General features: G+C 32.7%; 1 protein-coding gene across 3 annotated transcripts; it reads right to left on the bottom strand.

Moving 5' to 3' along the window:
* Window positions 1-659: 659 nt before the first annotated feature.
* On the bottom strand, window positions 660-5,782 carry LOC147396624 (protein FAR1-RELATED SEQUENCE 9-like). 3 transcript variants are annotated; one of them, XM_086451599.1, is made up of 5 exons: window positions 5,647-5,736; window positions 1,996-4,311; window positions 1,821-1,893; window positions 1,636-1,718; window positions 660-1,077 (listed from the first exon to the last, which is right to left on the bottom strand). In XM_086451599.1, exons 2-3 carry the CDS (start codon window positions 4,298-4,300, stop codon window positions 1,826-1,828), a joined length of 2,373 nt encoding a protein of 790 aa, XP_086307725.1. In that variant the 5' UTR covers window positions 4,301-4,311; window positions 5,647-5,736; the 3' UTR covers window positions 660-1,077; window positions 1,636-1,718; window positions 1,821-1,825. The 3 variants fall into 3 exon arrangements, with proteins under 3 accessions (XP_086307725.1, XP_086307726.1, XP_086307724.1); XM_086451600.1 differs by having other exon boundaries at window positions 661-1,077; window positions 1,654-1,718; window positions 1,996-4,308; window positions 5,647-5,782; XM_086451598.1 differs by having other exon boundaries at window positions 662-1,077; window positions 1,996-4,308; window positions 5,647-5,782.
* Window positions 5,783-13,425: the final 7,643 nt, after the last annotated feature.

Raw genomic sequence — 13,425 nt, 5'->3', positions numbered from 1 at the left:
ATTTAGAAAGAATTGCTAATGAGTCTTATGCTGCATACCTTGAGGTGTATGCGTCACATTTTAGGCTGTTTTAAGTTTCTTGTAGCAAAAACACCAACTATTATTCAATGCAAATCTCATTGCCTTATTGCATGATTTTAAGGGCCACACCTCCTCAAGGATGGTGATAACTTCAAGGTGCCTAGCATTGGCATGTCATTGCCATTACAGAAGGGGCTTGTATAGAGGCACATATGGTGCATTTGTTGGAGCCAAACATTTTCCATATTAACATATTAAGATTTTAAGCCTTACTAAGGGTCATTTTGCTCAAATGGATTACCACATCAGCAATCCAATACCACAGCACTCTTTAAGTTTCATTGGAAAAAAAACTCATTAAAAAAAAATTCAAAACTAAAAATTGATATTTAAATAACATTTTCCGAAAATTTATTTTTCAAATTTCATAGAATTTTTCCCTCTATAACCCCTAAAGCATCGGATTATATTTTCTCGATGTCACAAGATGAGTCCAAGGGTGAAATCCTTACAAACTTGGTCGGACACTTTGTTGGATCGCACTAAAGAGAGAGAAAAAGTTGGCCAATTGAGAGTTCCTAGCCATCTAATGAATCCTTTTCTTTTGGATGATCAGAAAAGAATGGGAAACAGTGAGTGAATGAAATCCTTGATAGCCTTGGTAGAAAAATTCACTAACTGATGTTAATCCAAAAAGGAAAAAAAAAATGACTTCTTTGATATTGGTGCTTCAACATAGATAAAACCCACAGAATATAATCTTGGTGCTTCAACAAATGTGAATGGTTCTGTTCAATAGAAATAGAAAACTTTCTAGATGGACAGATACCATTACTACAAACAGTAAATACTTTCTCAAATTTTTTTTTTTTCAAAAAAGGAGAAACCAGTTGGCCTTCACTGTCACTGGTTGAAGACAAAGATGATAATTAATCAAGCTTGTTCAAAACAAAAATTCACCACCCTTGGTGGGTATTCATCGCTCTCTACTGATGTCGGATTCAAACTATCTTCTTCTGCCAGAGCCGATCAAGTGCACTCATTGTCAGCATCCCCCTGTAAAACAATCATCGAATCATCATCATCATTGAAACAGATACTGAAAACATAAAAGAGTCGTGATAATCTGATTCTCTTTTTTGTATGCTCCCTTCACAGAACCGTAGATCCTTTGCTTCGGGATACACAAAACAAAGATTTATGGTTCTATGAACTGCCATGTCAGAGAGCATACAAAAAAGAGTGTTAGATTATCACGATTCAAGATAAAATTACTTTCCATCAGCTTAACTCACATATAAACAAATTATCAAACATCCCTAAGAATAAATAATTTGCTTAAGAAAAATAAAATACAAAATTGACCAAGTCCACTAATCAAAACTGTCTCAAAATTTGCAGTCAAATTGATGGTTTGATGAATAAATAACAAGCTTTTTGTTTCTAATGCTGGTGCAGAAGAACTTTATGTCGCAATGGACATATTCTGTTGTTCTTAGATTTTCAAGTACTGAGGTCTACTTGACATATCCCTATTAATACCAATAACCACTTAAAAATCACAATAAACACTTCCACAGGGAGAGACACAGAGAGTTGAAATAGAGAAAATACCATATCATCATCACGTACCAAACACCTTCAGTTTTTTTTTTTTTTTTTGATAGGCACCAAACACCTCCAGTTCAACAAATACCCTGCAAATGAAGTACGAAGGAGTCAACAAGCAACCAAATGATAAATAAGACTATAAGTTAAGAGTGTATTCAGGAGCATGAAATAAACACAAAGATATAAACCTTTTCTAATGCGAAGGAAAGGTCTTGTGATCGCTCTCCATGTCTTGTCCCAATTCTTGTATATCATCATTATCTGACACATTATTAAATAAAAAATAAGACGATCTATATGTCATAATTCATACAATATAAATGCTTTAAAGTGACTTTATCTTACAAAGAGAATTTCACTTACCCTGGATAATAGATTCAATCCTCTTTCTATTTGAATTTGTAGGACATATTCGCTTGTCGTGTCCCAATTTTTGACATAATCCACACTTTCTTTTCTTTTTCTGTTGGCTCAACTCAATACTACTTCTCAATCTACCCGTAGTATAAATCTTTTCTTTTCCCTTCTCATCCTTCCTCCTACCCTTTGTTTGCAAGATATTCGGGTCCAAAAGTAACAACCGAGATACGTTATTACTGCATTTTCCATCTGAACTTTCGGGTACAGCCATTTCTTCAAATCGAATTTCGCAAATTTGTTTGGATAGTTCATTTAAGCTATTCATGAAGATTGTGTATGCCTTCATTGAAGGTGATGCAAAACATGCCAATTTAGTAGCTTGTTGACACATATTGCCAAATCTCAATGTTTCTAACGGTTCTTTCTCATCACTTGTCATTTGTGAATCCATCAACCTAAATTTGTTAGCACCTTGTCTCCATCTTTTAAGAATAAAGTGTGGCGGTATATCATCGATGTCTAGACGGAAAAACACCTTTAGAAAATGTCGACAAAGTATTCCAACAAACTCAAATTTTCGGCATTCGCATGTACCCTCGTAACTATCTAAATTGAACTTCAGCAGAAATTCCTCGGGCTCGCCAAACTTAGTTTTCACTAAATACGTGTGATATCCATCATTGATTTCTCTTTCTTCAACTTTAAATCGGGGCACCTGGACCCATTCTTCCTTGAATTTCTCAAACATATTTCTGGTATACACTGTTGCAGCATGTTTTAGAATCAACTCGTTGTCATTGACACATCGATTCTTGTGCTCTGACTCAAAATCTTCACTTCTCTCATTTTTTACAAGTTTCTTCAATGCTTGTTCATAATTGATAACAAATTCTTTGAGATTTGTTGTCGATGTAACGAACCCATTGAAGAATGCATTAATGCTTTCGCTGCGCCAAGTGGTATTCATACCAGCGAAAAAAGTGGTTCGATTATAAACAGGCACCCAAGACTCCCGTAATTGAAACAGTTGTTGAAGCCAATCATTTCCTTCCAATCCATTCTCTAGAATCACACTCTTCCACTGCTTTTCGAACTCCTCCCCTGTGTATGTTGACCAAATACACTTCTCTATTTTACCTCTAAAACCAAAATTTTCAAAGTATTTATAAGACAACTTTTCGGCAAATTTCTTCTTAATGTGCCAAATACAGAGACGATGGCGGGTGTTGGGAAAAACTTTAGCAATCGCATTATTCATTGCTAAATCTTGATTGATAATAAATGATATTGGATGACGTCCTCCCATAGCTTGAAGCCAAATCTGAAACAACCATAAGAAGGTAGCCTCTGTCTCATCTAGAAGAAGGGCGCACCCAAATTGTACAGGCTGGTAATGGTGATTTATTCCAGTAAATGGAACAAAAGGCATATCGTACTTCTTAATCCGATAAGTTGTATCAAATGTCACTACATCACCAAAATATTCATATGTCAATCTTGACCTAGCATCCACCCAAAAAAAATTTGTTGCCTTTCCCTTGTCATCACATTGAATCGCATAAAAAAATTGAGGATTTTCGATTTGTTTTTTCCTGAAATAGTTGAGCATTGATTGTACATCTCCTCCTTCCAGCTTCTTATGCTTAACATTCCTCAAGTGACTATAACAGTCCATATCATCAAAACCAATCGGATCCCCACCAAGAATTGTTGACACTTTACCAATTTGAATATTTTCTCTTTGCAACGTTTCATTTAAATCTTTAGCTACTTTCGGGAAACAATGATTTGATCTCAACTTCATTTTCCTCGCTGATGTGATTACCTTGTGATTATGGTCATCGTTGAAAATCGACACTTTCCATTTTGAGGTCCATTTATCATCTTTTACAATGCGCATGGATGCCTCACATCCACATTTAATAGTTGAAAAACTTCTTCTACTTATCTTCTCCCCACTTTCAGTCTCAACTGTTACCGCCTCTTCTTTTGCTTTTGAGTTATATTTCCCTTGGTGTGTGCAAACATATGTTACTCCGGTCACCTCATCTGAACCTCGTCGAGCCCTAGAAGTAGTTCGAATACGAATGGAAAACCCCTCCTGATGCCCGTACTCTGCATAATACCTTTTTGCTTCCTCAATTGAATCAAAGAGCATCCCCACATACAGTGCATTTAACTTTTTAGCAGCTTTGTTGGGACTCTGACAACCAACGTATTCCCCATTATCCACTTGAATTGTAGATGATGATCCCACAGTTTCATCGATAGGCACTCTCTCACACATGTCAATGCCAATTGTATCCATGAATATAACTGCTATGATACAAATATCACATGGTCATACACTACTAAAATGAATGCAAAATGTTTCCTAGGATAACCTTCTCTATAACGGTGTCCTATCCCATTCAGGGATGTATAATCTCTCTTAAAATCAATAGTGAAGCGGTTATTTCCATTTTTCCTAAAATTTCGACAACATCTCCCCATAGTTCTCCAATTACATGACTTAGACTATGGCTAAACATGCCATCTAATCTAAGTATGTACCCAGAGAACAAGAGGAACACTCTCGAAATTTTACTTAAATGAAAACAAACACTTCTGTTATTGATTGTATTAAAGATTATTAATTCCGAAATTATCCAAAATTGGGACAAGTCAATAATCAATAGCAGACAAGTACTCCTCATCACAAAGAAGTGATGAGGCATGCAATTGTCACCCAATGATTCTTGAATGAGAGATCAAAGTTTTAATTAATGCATGTATATGCATGATGATATATACAATGAAGAATACTTGGTAAATAATGGTTCACCAAAAGAAGATAAAAGATTAAGTAATTGCAATTAAGGAACTATTAAATCTTCGTCAATTCCAAGTGTTCAGACCTAAGTTTACCTTGCCCATTGTACAGCAAAAATGATAAGTGACATCATGCTTAAAAACATTGATAGATGCTAACTAATTACAATACTTGAAACTAAATATTTACCCAGACAAGTTAAGTATATTTTTAACAGAGGAGCATTATTAAAAATGGTCAAATGTGACCTCTAGGCTCTAATGAACAAGTAAACAGACTCAATGTCAGACTACATTGTCGGTTTGACGACTTTTCAAAACTTGTGTTAATAATTCAATCCACCAACTGTTCTTCACAGGCCTAAAGTTGAAACTTGGGATTGGATCCATTCCTCAGTTTGTTGACATATTGCAATGCATCTTTGAGGTTGGGGTTGAAGTCCAGCTTATCCAAACTACATAAAAAATTAAGTAGAACTAAGAAACAGAAGTGTTTATTGTTTATGGACCTCTTCTAATGTACAAGTCTGAATGTGTTTATGTATACTTCTGTCCATTCTCCTAACTAACCAATCTCCACCAAATCATTTTTCTACAGAATCTTAACTCTAGAAAACCTAGAATCTCAACTCTTGATTATTCGATCATAAGAAATCGATGGAAAAGTTCGAATTTCAAAAAAAAAAAACAACAATAAAAACGCAACATTTGTGAGAAACAATCCGAAAAAAATTCAAAAGTGCATGAATAACTATAGATGAATGAGAGAACAGATATATATAGAGGGATAAAAGTTAGGGCTTATTCTACATTCAGTTGCAGAGTACGGATGAGAGAGATTACCTCTCCGTCAATGTCTGAAACGATCGATTGAACCTTGGAGAAGAATATCTTCGACCGGACTCTCGAAGAGAGAGAATCGAAAAGTTGGTTTGAGAGAGAGAGAGAGAAGAAAGAAGAAGGATCCGTCTATTTCTTTTCTTTCTTTTTTATTTTTTTCTTTTGTGTGCGCGTGTGGTTTTGGGCAGGGCATAAAATGGGTCGAACTTTATCCGAAATTCAAGTCATCCGAATCCGAATTTAACGGTTTCGTTACTTCAAATATATCCAATTAAAAAATGAGTCGGATGTGGGTTGATGTCCAATGACCCAGTCGGATACGAATTCAGTTCTAGATTAGACTAAATCCGAATAATATATTACTTTGAAAATTATATTTTTATGTTTTTTAAGATACCTTTCTTCTATTATTTTAATATAATATGAATTCTTATAAAATATAAAATAATTATAATGGTCAAATAGAATAGCAAAACAACTAAAAAAGAAATATAGCAAACAAATAAAAAAGTTGAACAGTTCGAAATTATTCAACCCGATCGGATCGCATCAAGTAATTCAGTCAAGCTGAATCTGGATACAGGTTTTAGCGAAAGCAAAATGGCTTGACCCATTCATGGGTAGGGATGGCAATCTTAACATGACTCGAAAATGACACAAAATTAATGAATTTAAGTCAAGCCTAATTGGGTTTGGGGCATAATAGTGTCAACCCGTCTAACACAATTATTCAATGGGTAGGATTTGAGTTAGGGGAGTCTACCCGCTTAACCTGTTTTGACACATTTAGTTATTCTGTCATTAACATGTAATTTTAAATATATTAACAATTATTTAATAAAATTTTAAATTATCCCTTTTTTACTAGAATTTCCTAGAACCTTTTCATAATATATATTTTTTTTCATTTTCTATATAATATAGAAGGTGTTTTCAGATATTTTTCAAATAATTAATAGTTAAGCTTTTAGTTTGGGAAAGAAAAAACACTTTCCTTATTAAGTTATTTGTATTTTTTTTAATATGTTTTTTCATTGTAATCTAGAGGCATGTAGTGTTTGATTCCTAATATGGTGATCCATGTAGGCAAAACAACCCTTAGTAAGATTTAAGATCTTACTAAGTAAGATTAGTATGTATATGTCATAATGAAATACACTTTGCTTAGCAAATAATAATAATAATAATGAAAAACACTTCCTAAATTAGTAAAGAAGTTTTCTGACTACATCACCTTATGACATCAAAAAACATGATCTCATACTAAATGGTTGTAAAGGATAAAATTACATGAACTTTGAAAAAAAAAATCAAAAGAAAGTTATTTTCACCATTGGACTTAGTTTATGGTCATGTGACTTTATTTTTATTAATTATATTTTATTTTTGGTGGTGGAAATGTAACTTATTTTTTCTAATAATGATTAGAATTTTATTGAACATGTTATAAATGGTTTGGGTCATGTACACCTATTTATAAATGGGTTGGATTTGGGTTTAATTTTTTGACACAATTATTAAATGGGTCAGGTTTGGTAAACTTTCATAATACCTTTACCTCAACCCAACCCGACCCGACCCATTGCCACCCCTAGTGTTGGGGGAGGATCGATACAAATTTGAAAAGTTTAACTAAAGGGTTGTTTGAAGTCGTGTTGTCACAATCTGGATTGTTGGATGTATCCAGATTCAACGACTCCAACTTGTATGCTATTTCGTTGGTCACATAATAGGCATTCAATTCCTTCCCATATATGTATAGAGTCGTGCTGGAGTGACGTTAAAATTTACAACGATTCACATATTGCCGATGTTGACGTGTGTGCATATAACCATACATCCTTTTCACTCATATCTCAATCAAAAGCATCTATGGTTTCATACACACATCCACATCAACAATGTGTGAAATGATGTAAATTTTAATGTCATTTAAGCATTTTTCATATGTATACTAGCAGATGCTTGTGCCTACGGCACAGATCATTCATTTTGGGCATGTATTCCTTACGCGTAATTAGATAACGAGTTTTAAAGCAAAACTCTAAAAATGTCTCTTAAATAAAAAATGAATACTATATTTAAATTTTCTAATCATTTAAACACGTAACTAATTATAAAATAATTAAAAAATTAAACCAAAGGCAACCAAAACCATTAATAAACAATATGATCCTTACATTTTCATGATCCCAAAAACCACATTAGATGATTTTCTTCAAGTACAAAAAATATCCTTTTATTTATATTATTCAAAATCACCTTAGGGGTTAAAAAAATTATAGATAAAAAAAAAAAAAAAAATTGTGGGTTTACATTATTTTTATTTTTATTTTTCGGATTGTTTATTATTAACTCAGTTATACTTTCACCTTGTTCCCCAGTCCTAACTAAAGCAAAACAATCATTGGTTTGATTTATTTTATGTTTTCAAGTTAAAGCTAATACTATCAGATTATGACTATTTTGCTATTGGTATTCAAGAAGCACATACCTTTTTTTGTTTTTCTTGATGGGATTGGGACAGTGGGCCTGACTAGTAAGGGCATGGCAACTAGCCTCTTAGAACACTATATCTCATCCAAATCCCCCAGGTACATGCAATACCCTACAAACCACACATGCAGGTAAGGTAAAGGTAAGTAGGGAAAACCCTTGTAGGTGGCCAAATAAAAGGGATTGAACTCAAGACCTCTCCCTTTTTGGAGGGATGCCTTGGCCATTGCGCCTAACGCTTGTTGGTTAAAGAACATACCTATTTGTTATTGAAGATATATATCAAATGAGAGATGCATGTAACTATTAGTTATAAGAGAGAGAGAGAGAGAGAGTATAACAGTTGGGATGTTATAAATTCCCCAGAGATAAGTATCCTTACGAAAATGTATAAGGAAATCTACTATTTTCTTCAAATCCCAATGGTTATGTTGATGGAAAACCTCAAGGTTAAAAAAAGTCATTTCTCACAATAGTGATGAGTATGTAAGAATGAAAAGGAAAAAACTAATCTAACAAATCTTACTTGGGAAGGCAAGGCACTTAGGCCAAAATCTAAAATTTTCAAATTTCCTCTTAGGTCCTTTGAATGAGAAGCAAAGCAATTGTAAGGACTATGGTCTAAAATGTCATTTTGATTCAATATTTCGATTTTTAAAATAAAGATTGAAACAACACCAAAACATTACGAAACATTTGCTACATTCAAAACATTAAGGTGTTGTTTGTTAAACTGAAAAAAATAAGTGCTGAATAGCATTAAGCGCTGAATTTAAGTGTTGAAAAAGTTGTTTGTTTAGATGTTGAATCATATTTGTTATACATTGCTAAAGCTGGTAAATTGTCTTTGTTACCCTTACAATCATATTATACATTGTTTGTATGTTTCAAATGCCTATTTCTTATCAAACACAATAAAATATATTATTTCTTATAAAATTAAAATACAATTCATTTTTAAATAATAAATAATACTAAAATCTTCAATTTATAAATAATAATTTCTATTTATAAAAGCCCACAAATTTCAAATTAAAAATAATAATGTCATACAAGTCACCAAAATTGAAGTCAACATTAAAATAACTTAATTTTGGATGAATTATTTTCGATGGAAATGAAGGATGTGTAATTATAAAAGCACCCTATGAATTAATAAGGGCAACCCACATCATAGCCAATTTGTTTTTTGTGTTTTTTTTTTTTGTTTTATATGGGTTAAAGTTTTTGGAATGAGCAAAATTTTAGTGAGGATGGTCTATATAGTCTAAAGATCACCCTCACCAAAAATCAGCCCATTTTGAAACTTCTAACTCGTCAAAAATAGTTTTCAAAAAAAAAAAAAAATGGACGATTTATGGTTCCTGAACTTATTTCGATAGGGTTAGAAGTTTCAGGATGTGCTGATTTTTGGTGAGGATGATCTCCTCATTATAGAGATTATCCACATCAAAAATCAACTTATTCCAAAACTTTTAACCCATATAAGACAAAATAATTTAGTCTTGGTGTGGGTTTATTAATTTGTAGGATGCTTATATACTAATGAGGAGATCATTCTCACAAAAAATCAACTCATTCCAAAACTTTTAACCCATATAAAACAAAATAATTTAGCCATGGTGTGGGTTTATTAATTTGTGGGGTGCTTATATACTTATCCATGAGATATAAGAGGTAATATCCTTTTAAGAATAAGGGTATACTTGTCCAAGCTCAAAAAAACGAAGGGCATACTTATCCGTGTCGAAAAAAGTGAAGTGTTTACCGTTTCAGCACTTTTTTTCAGCATCAAACTAGTGCTAAATTTTTTTCACTTATTTTTAGCAATAAGCGCTGAAAATATAGAGTAAACAAACGCGCTATTTTGACAAAAAGTACTGAATTTAATTTTTTTTAACAATAAACGCTGAAAAATAGCACAAACAAACATAGCCTAAATTGTTCTTTTTAAAAAATTCTTTCATAGAAGACTGTGTTCTAGGGGCATATCATTAATTTGATAACATAGGGTTTCTCAAATATTTATAAAAATATAGGGTCTTTTATCTAAATAACCCTTGTCTTCCATAGAAGACTAAATTCAAGGGCATGGGTTTGATGAGTACAACAGTTGTAGCCTTTGTTTAATTCAGAAAAGAGGGGGAAAAACACTTTGAAGAAGAAGACGAATGGGGATTTGGTAATAAATTTGACGACGTAAGTGTTACTCTGATGAATCGACGATCTCTTCCAAGTTCCTCTCTCTCTCCCTTCCTTCATTCCTTCTTCTTCTACCCCCTTTTCATTTATTTTCTTTGGTTTTCTAGAAACCATCAAAATTATGATTGTTTTCGATTTCAATCATGTTTCCTCTTGTGATTTCAAAAACCCAAAATGTTTTGTACAAAACGTTACGAAACAAACCGAGATTTTGAACCATGTTAAGGACTTCTAAAGTAAATGCACAATAGATTTCCAAGTAATTTATATTATGTAATAGGCTTCATGCCCAACAACAATAATAATCTTCCAGTCCATTTGAGAAAACATCAACCAAGTCTATAGTGGGTACACATTTTAGTAAAAATGAATAAATAAATACCAAAATGGATCTACAACTTTTTTGATAAATATTTCAAAACATTTTCGGTGTAATAATTTTTTTTTCTCGTACATGATAGTTCTGATTCTTGCCCAAAGTTAGTATCAATCTTGGTGTATCTTAAATCCCTAGATTTGTGCTTGAAATGCTGAAAGTGACTCGATATGTGTGTGCGAATCCGATTTTGAAATCGCTTCCTAGTTCTATGGTCTATGAATTGAAAATGATTCTAAATAGATAAGAAACACAAGTCTATGAAGAAATTATAGGTACGAGGATTAGAAGGTGTTAGGCATCAATCTCGCTCGACGAAAGTCGACCTCTACTATTCTCAAAGACTTACATTATGAGAACGACCTAAATTTATAATAAAGATTAAAAAAATTACCTATTTTACTTGGGTGATTGTGACGATTAATTCTCTCAAAGACTGGCAGTAAGCATTCATCATGTGAATATTCTTGATTTGTATCCGCTTCCAGATGTGTTCCCAAAGTCTGAGATGAGAATTTCTTCTTTTAAATATGACCATTTTTTTGGGGGGGGGGGGTTTTAGGGTTTTTAAGTGTTTTTATGTTGAAATCAAGGCTTAGGGATTAGGTATTGAGTTGAGACTTCATATTTAGGATTTTTGGGGAGTTATAAAGAGTTTTTGACCTCTATTTTCTAGGATTTCTCAAGATCTACGAGATTTGATGGTAAAGTCCTATTTTAAAGAGTTTTATTTATAAATTTTGAGTTAGATTAGGTTTCTTAGAGATAAAGTCTATCTCTAACTAATCTTCAAGTGGTTTAGATAAAATTTCAATTGATTTTTTAACTTACGAAGACTGAATTTTTTAAATTTTGGAGAACCCCTCATTGAAGGTTTTTTATTAAATTATTTTGAATTCTTTGAGACCCCTAGTTGAGGGTTCTTTAATTAAATGTCAGGTGGACCCCACTTGAATAAATGGATTGGCACTTGAAATTGAGCCCATGGGCTTAATTAATTGTATTTACTTATTCAAAATTTTTAATTTAATTTATTAAGAATTTAATTATTAATTTTATATTTTCGAATTTTAAAGTTGGAACATTATTATTTTGCCCTCAAAGAGGGTTTTTGCATTGGGACATCGTTTTTTGACATTTTGAGATGTTTCAAAATCAATTTTTCGTAAGGAATTCAATTAGAATATTGATTTGCATTATTTATGATTTTTTGGTGTGAAATAGGTGTGGGCATCATGAATTTGATAATTTTGACATTTTTTAAAAATTGGAGAAATAATTTATTTGGTTTTAAGTTGTTTAATGTGTTCAAAAGAGTCTTCCTAAGCGTAATATGGGTTCTAGGGTGTTTTGACGACAAAGGTATTTTGGTACTTTGGTCAATTTTTTACAAAAATTTCTTTTAGTTTTAAAATGATGATTTATATGTTTCAGGTAATATTTTCTTAGCGTAATATGGTTTCTAAGATTTAGAAGTTTTGGAATGAGCTGATTTTTGGTGAGGATGATCTCTTTACCATATAAATCATCCTCACAAAAAATCAATGCATTTCAAAACTTCTAATCTCTATTTTGAAAAATGTTTGACATAATATTTGGCTCTTTTTAGGGCCTCCGAACGCTTCCATATATATATATATATATATATATATATATATATATATATATATATATATAGAATGGTTTGGAGATACAAAATGACTTGTGCAAATCAGGACTAATGTAAATTGATTCAAACTAACACCTTTAATTGGGGTAAGAAGTTTCGGAATGGGTTCACTTTTGGTGAGGATGGTCTTCTTAATATAAAGATCATCCTCACAAAATATCAGCCAATTCTAAAACTTCTAAACCCAATTTGTAAGTTGAAGAATCAGGGATTATTAGTTTGTAAACCACTTTAGATGGTATTAGAGTTTTGGAATGGGCTAATTTTTTTTTAGGATGATCTTGTAGACACCCCATTTTTGCATCCGCCTGACTTTGTGATCTGTCACCCGATTGTTGTGGATTTCTAATGATGAGCGCAAAGAACTTGAAAACTTGTGAGAGGCCTTCTTCCTATTCTCTCTATCTTCTAATTCCACTTTCTTCTTTTTTCCTTTCAACGTGACATAGAATTACACTCGTTTAGATCACTACACCATATACTTGATTTAGTAAGCAAGCACAGTTAGGTTCGCTATACATTTTGGTAACTCGAAATTGTCTCTACACCATCATTTCCCCATTTTGTCTTTTCTCCAAGCATCCCACTCTCACATTAATTACTCCCTCAAATCTCTCATATAACTTACCCATCACCCCCACACAACTCATTCACGTCATACATCCCATCTCCAATAACCATCAAACCAAATCCCACCAATCAACCTTACATATGGCAACATCTCACCCAAGATCAAACTAACAACCTTCTACATTCTTTAGACTCTTTTAACTCTTCCATCCCCTTTGAGTTTCATATGACTAACCAACACCCCCTATGATTTATTTTTTCTTCTTAATGAATCTAGGAGTTGAACACCTATAAATTGGATGACTAAGAAGAGGAAAGGACAAAAAAAAATTATTTGGAGAATTCTTTCTCTAACTCTCTCTAATTCTCTCATCTCTCTCTCTCTAAGCTCTTCTCAAATGCATCAAGTATAGAGAGACCTTGCTATAAAAATTGATTTTGCAATAAAAAGTACATAATTCATACCTTC

Source organism: Akebia trifoliata, chromosome 8 (genome assembly GCF_017979445.1).
Source record: "Akebia trifoliata isolate Shusen 1 chromosome 8, ASM1797944v1, whole genome shotgun sequence".
NCBI lineage: Eukaryota > Viridiplantae > Streptophyta > Magnoliopsida > Ranunculales > Lardizabalaceae > Akebia > Akebia trifoliata.
This window is presented reverse-complemented; position numbering and strand designations above follow the sequence as displayed.